The sequence below is a fragment of the Macaca nemestrina genome, chromosome 17 (assembly GCF_043159975.1).
Source record: "Macaca nemestrina isolate mMacNem1 chromosome 17, mMacNem.hap1, whole genome shotgun sequence".
NCBI lineage: Eukaryota > Metazoa > Chordata > Mammalia > Primates > Cercopithecidae > Macaca > Macaca nemestrina.
Window position 1 is genome coordinate 34816212 of NC_092141.1, and position 5139 is coordinate 34821350.

General features: G+C 55.9%; 1 protein-coding gene across 4 annotated transcripts; it reads right to left on the bottom strand.

The window, feature by feature from the left end:
* Window positions 1-676: 676 nt before the first annotated feature.
* Window positions 677-4483, bottom strand: LOC105476233 (aldolase, fructose-bisphosphate C). Of its 4 annotated transcripts, none has more exons than XM_011731973.3 (10): window positions 4367-4472; window positions 3565-3586; window positions 2977-3100; window positions 2679-2890; window positions 2508-2562; window positions 2252-2412; window positions 2052-2135; window positions 1625-1799; window positions 1293-1492; window positions 677-1180 (listed from the first exon to the last, which is right to left on the bottom strand). In XM_011731973.3, exons 3-10 carry the CDS (start codon window positions 3086-3088, stop codon window positions 1085-1087), a joined length of 1095 nt encoding a protein of 364 aa, XP_011730275.1. In that variant the 5' UTR covers window positions 3089-3100; window positions 3565-3586; window positions 4367-4472; the 3' UTR covers window positions 677-1084. The 4 variants fall into 4 exon arrangements, with proteins under 4 accessions (XP_011730275.1, XP_011730260.1, XP_011730268.1 ...); XM_011731958.2 differs by having other exon boundaries at window positions 3531-3586; window positions 4367-4471; XM_011731966.2 differs by having other exon boundaries at window positions 3531-3583; window positions 4367-4455.
* Window positions 4484-5139: the final 656 nt, after the last annotated feature.

Sequence of the window (5139 nt, forward strand, 5' to 3'; positions counted from 1 at the left end):
ACCCAGGTTCTCAGCCTACCTCACAACCCAGCCCAGTGATCAAAGTTCAGCATGAGGCCTCACCAGAGCTGTCCTTACCCAGACCCTCAAATTGGCTCCCTTTGTGCCCGCTTCTACCCCGAATGAGAATGGGCCATAGCCCTTGGCAACCTCCTAGATGCCCTGCTCAGCCCTGGCAGCCCGCAGAGCCTGGGTTTTCCTCTTTGGGCAGGAGTCCAGGTGCTCGCTAGCGCTTACTGGTGTGGCTCCCCCTAGTGGAACGTGTCAGGTCCCAGTTGGGCTCAACACTGCGAGATGGGAGAGACTCTCCCACCCACTCTTATCCCAGCCTGTCCTGCTGCCTCCCTGCTTTAAGCCTTGCACAAATCTGCCTTCAGGAGTTACCAGTCTGGCCTCACTCCATCCTTCTGTAGCTGCAGCCCAGTGCCACTGATGTGGCAGTCCCTAGAAGACTTGCAATCTTCCTCATTGCCCCACTCCAGACTTGGACATCAAGAAAGCAAGAGCCTGAGCTGGGGATGGGGACTGCATGTGCCTTCCTCCATAAACTTGAAGCCGAGTAAAACTCAAATCCTACCCTCTCCACCCCCAGAGTCAGAGGGCCCAGAGATAGAATTAGCAGAGATCAGAAACTGGGAGGTGGGAATTTGATGTGTAAAACAGACAGGCAAAGTAGCATGTTTTGCTACCATTTATTTGCTGTATGGTATGTACTCAAGGCATGAGTCAGGGCTTCTGTACTACTCTCTGATCCCAGGAGACAGGGCAAGCAAGAATGAGAGCCCAAGGAGAAGCTACCCCATCATGGGAAAATTGTGGGAGCTGGCAGAGGTAGGGGGAGACCCAGCCATCCTGCTCTGACTTCTAGCAATTTCTTCTGCCCTCAGTCATGAGGGCCTCCCTATCCTCCCATCCTATGGTCCCAGGTGCAGCAATGAGAGAGGGGGAGGGAGAAGAGAAAGGAAGACAGGTTGGTGCCAGGTGAAGGCATCTCTGCTCTGCATAGCTATTTGGCCCTGGCCATGACTACAAGCAAAAGTGGGTGCAGATGGCTGGGCCAAGGGCTGTGGTATGGAGTAGATACTCAGTAGGCATGGTTGGCAATGTAGAGGGACTGTGCTGCTGCTCCACCATCTTCTCCACTGCCTTCATACTTGCCCTGGGCTGCAAGCCCATTTACCTGCAAAAGGGAGCATGGAGTAAGCAGGCTGAGCCAGCCCGCAGGTGCCAAGCCCTGCCCAGGCTATAGCCTCTGGGTGCTGCCCCACCCACCACCAACTGTAGCTCCCAACCTCAGCCCGCTTGATGAACTCCTCAGTGGCAGCCCCAGCATTGTCCCGTTGCCCTCGCCAGGCATTGAGTGCAGAGGCTTGTAGGGCACGCCCATAGGAGAAGGTAAGCGCCCAGGGCCGGGGAAGGGGGCAGCGGTTGATGGCATTGAGGTTGAGTGATGCCTCCTCTTCGCTCTGACCCCCAGACAGGAAGGTCACTCCTAGTGTGGAGGAAAGAAGACAAACTGACTGGTGACTCCCAATTTTTCCAGGATAGGGAACCCCTGAAGGCCACAAGAAGGACCTGAAGATGGGCCTTAGGGATAGGAGCAGGTTAGGGAGCTGGGTAGTACCTGGGACAGCTGGGGGCACAGTGCGACGCAGGGCAGTGACAGTTGCCATGGCAATCTCCTCTGGGGTATACTTGATAGGACAGGCATGGCCAGGGGTCACCATGTTGGGCTTGAGCAGGGTCCCCTCCAGGTATACATGATGGTCACTCAGGGCCTTGTACACAGCAGCCAAGACCTGGGTGGGGATTAGAGGAGGTTTACTAAGGGTCTGGGCCCCCACTGGTTACTGCTTGATGCTCCCTATCTAGGGGTAGATGGGCACGGACTGTGAGGGCTCAGTAAAGGCTCAGATCACAGGCCTGTGCCAGGATCAAGTGAAAAAGTGCCAGGGGAAAGTGTGCCTGGATCTAAGCTGGGGGCTCTGGGGAACACACACTCCTGCCGAGCTGTCCCTGCAGTATGTTTGTGTGCCCAGGTGTGGACTCACCTTCTCTGTAACATACTGACAACGTTTGAGGTCATGGTCTCCATCAGGCAATATTTCAGGTTCCACAATAGGCACAATGCCATTCTGCAGGCAAGAGCAGAGATGCTTGGGAGGGGCAGTAGGGGAGATGAAGAAAGCCCTGTAACTCTCTCCCCACCAGGCATACAGGGCACCTAGCTCACCACCCTCCCAACACACACCTGCTGGCAGATACTGGCATAACGGGCCAGCACGTTGGCATTCTCCAGAATGGCAAGTGCAGAGGGCGTGCGCTCACTGATTTTCAGCACACAGCGCCACTTGGCAAAGTCAGCACCATCCTTCTTATACTGGGCACAGCGTTCTGAGAGCCCATCCAGTCCTGCAAGCACAGTGCTAACCTCATTACTCTGCCCCTCTTTTACCAGCATCAACTATCTAACACCGCTTTGGTCCTCAAGCCCACCCATCCTATACCTTGAGTGGTGGTTTCTCCATCAGTCCCAGCTAGAGGCACCACACCCTTGTCAACCTGTAGGGGAAGAACAAGCAGAGGGTCGAATCCAGGCAGGATTCTCCTTGCTACCCCTCCTACACAAGCTTATTTTCACACCCAGCTTCCATTCAGAGCAGGGCCAGGGGCTGCACCTTGATGCCCACGACGATGCCCTTATCCTGGATGGTTCGGACGAAGGGAACACCATTATCATCTTTCTGGTAGAGGGTCTCATGAAAGAAAATAACACCTCCAATGCACTTTTTCACACGATCATCAGCACTGAACAGGACCTGGCGGTACAGCCGGCGGTTCTCCTCTGTGTTCTCCACCCCAATTTGGCTCAGCCGCTTGGCCATGCTGCCTGGGGGCAAACAAAGAAAGGCAGTGAGAACATCCACAGGGTCCCCTAGCCACCTGTACCCTACCTGGCTACAGATGTCCACTTACCTACAGACTCATCCGCAGCCAGAATGCCTTTGCCCGGGGCTACAATCCGGAGGGCAATGTCAGACAATTCCTTCTTCTGCTCAGCAGAAAGGGCTGGGTACAAGTGAGGCATGGTGACAGCTCCCTGGAGTGGAGACAAGATAAAAAAGCCAGACCTCACCCACTACCTCCTCTGCTGCCTCTCCTGGCCAGATGGGCCAAATGGCCTCCCCCATCAAGCAAGGGGCTGGGAACAGGGCAGCAGTCCTTGGCATGAGTCCTGGGCATCAAGTGGCACCAATCCTTCTGACAGCTAGCAAGCTTAGGGCTCCAGTTCCCACATCTCCTTTTGTCCCTGGTAGGCACCCTTCCCAGCCCTGGGGAAAGATGCAGGGTGGGGGTGGGGAGGTGAGCAACCCTGAAGCCACAGGTCTTCTGATGAATCTGCTGCCCAATCAAGGATGCCAACCCTTCTTTCACTGAACTTAGCCCCTTGTTGAGGTAGGCAGAAGCCCTGGCTTTTCCAGCTTCCCTTTTCTCATCCTCCACAGGACCCCTAGGGAAAGTGTACTTACTTCCAAGGCTTCAGAATGAGGCAAAAGTACTTACTGCCACCCTCTTCTCTCAGCTTCTAGAGGAAAAGGTTGGAAGAACAGGTAGGGAGTAGGAGTGGCACAAATACCAGTCATAGGCTCCTGCAGCTTCTCCTTTTCTGTACTCCAAACCTGCCTGCCTATGCCTATTGCCTACTCCCACCCAGTACCGGAGGTTGGCCCCAGTGGGGCTGCAGTGTTGTAGGAAAGAGGGTCCAGGGGGTCAGCTGCGTTAGTGTGTGGAGACTGGGGTTAGTGACACCTCCGGGTCATCTCTGTGCCCAGCGAGCACTTCACCTGCGTGGCGGGAGGGATAGCAATAGGAAGACTTCAATTCCCCACAACTCAGACACCCAGACGGGAGGGCAGAGGACCAAGGCTGAAAGGAGTGGAGAGCCTGAGAGAGAGATGAGACTGAGGGGAGGTAATGGTGACGCAGGCTAACCAGTTAGCGGGAGAGACCTAAACTAGTGGGCAGAGAAGGCAGGAGAACTGCAGAGAGGACCTAGCCTAGGAGGAGAGGGAGCAGGCTGAGCAGGAAATGCTCTGGGTAGGAGATGCAGACTCCAAGGAAATATCCAACAAGTAGAGGAGGATTTGGGATTGGAAAAGCTGAGGTTCAGGTGGGAGAGCTGAAGAGGAATAGAACAGGAAAGGTTGAGCCATGGGGTTTCAAGTATGCGGAAAGGAGCGAAGATGTTAGGAAAGGGTCGAAAGGGCACATCCTGGAGTCCCAGGTAGCAGGACGAGGATGGCTGGGGAAGAGCCAAGGAGACGAAGCGGAGATGTTGAGTGGCTCCTGCCTCGCCTGGCCTTACCTGTGCGCAGCCAGTTAGCAGCCGTAGCCACAAGCACACCTCGGGTTCTGATCGGCAAACAAATGCGACTGCAGCCCTGGCGCCCTCTGGTAAATGAGGCTGCGGATGCCGCAGAGCTACGTGACTCCTCCGGGGGTGGGGCTGGCACGCCCCGCCCTGACCACACCCCCTCCCCAGGACTGGTGTCCGGGGCAAGGCCACGCCCTCAGAGGCGGGGCGGCGAGGTGGAGTGAGCGCCCCGCCAGACATCCGTGACTGTCAGGGACTGCCCTCCCACCTCGTGGAGCCTAGCCATGACCTTGCGTCCATTTCTGCCACTATCCCTTTACCATGTGCCGGGCACTTGCTGGATGTTGGGGATTAAGCTTGGTCTGGTGAAGAGGAGGCACCGAAACAGTAACAACAGGTTGAGTAGGTGGGGCAGAGGAATCATCAAGGTGCCCAAGTTCAGGGCAGGAAGTAATGAACTGAGCTTCTCTGTCCTCACCCCCATATTTGCCAGGGTGTACCCCCGAGGGGGCTGGGGAAAGTAAGAGAATGAAGCCTTTCTGCTTCCTCCAGGCGGTGAGCCAGGGAACAAGCAGTCCAGTGCCCAGAGTTTTGGTGAAAGCAGGGGAAGGGAGGAAGGGCAGGCAGCCTTGGCTTTGGATGCACCAGGAGGTGGAGAGGGATCTATGGAGGGTACCCAGGCAGGAGGCCCAGGCTGCCTCTTCTCTGACTTCATCATCCGCCCCCTCTCACCCAAAAAGTAAGATTCCGTAAGTTTGGAGAAA

Bases quoted from the DNA above. Each gene is read 5' to 3' on its own strand.
- LOC105476233 (XM_011731949.3), bottom strand. From the start codon at position 3,088: ATGCCTCACTTGTACCCAGCCCTTTCTGCTGAGCAGAAGAAGGAATTG. The intron at 2,563-2,678 runs GTGCAGCCCCTG...CTTCCCCTACAG, and splicing joins GCATCGTCGTGGGCATCAAG to GTTGACAAGGGTGTGGTGCC. The intron at 1,181-1,292 runs GTTGGGAGCTAC...TCCCTTTTGCAG, and splicing joins AGTTCATCAAGCGGGCTGAG to GTAAATGGGCTTGCAGCCCA.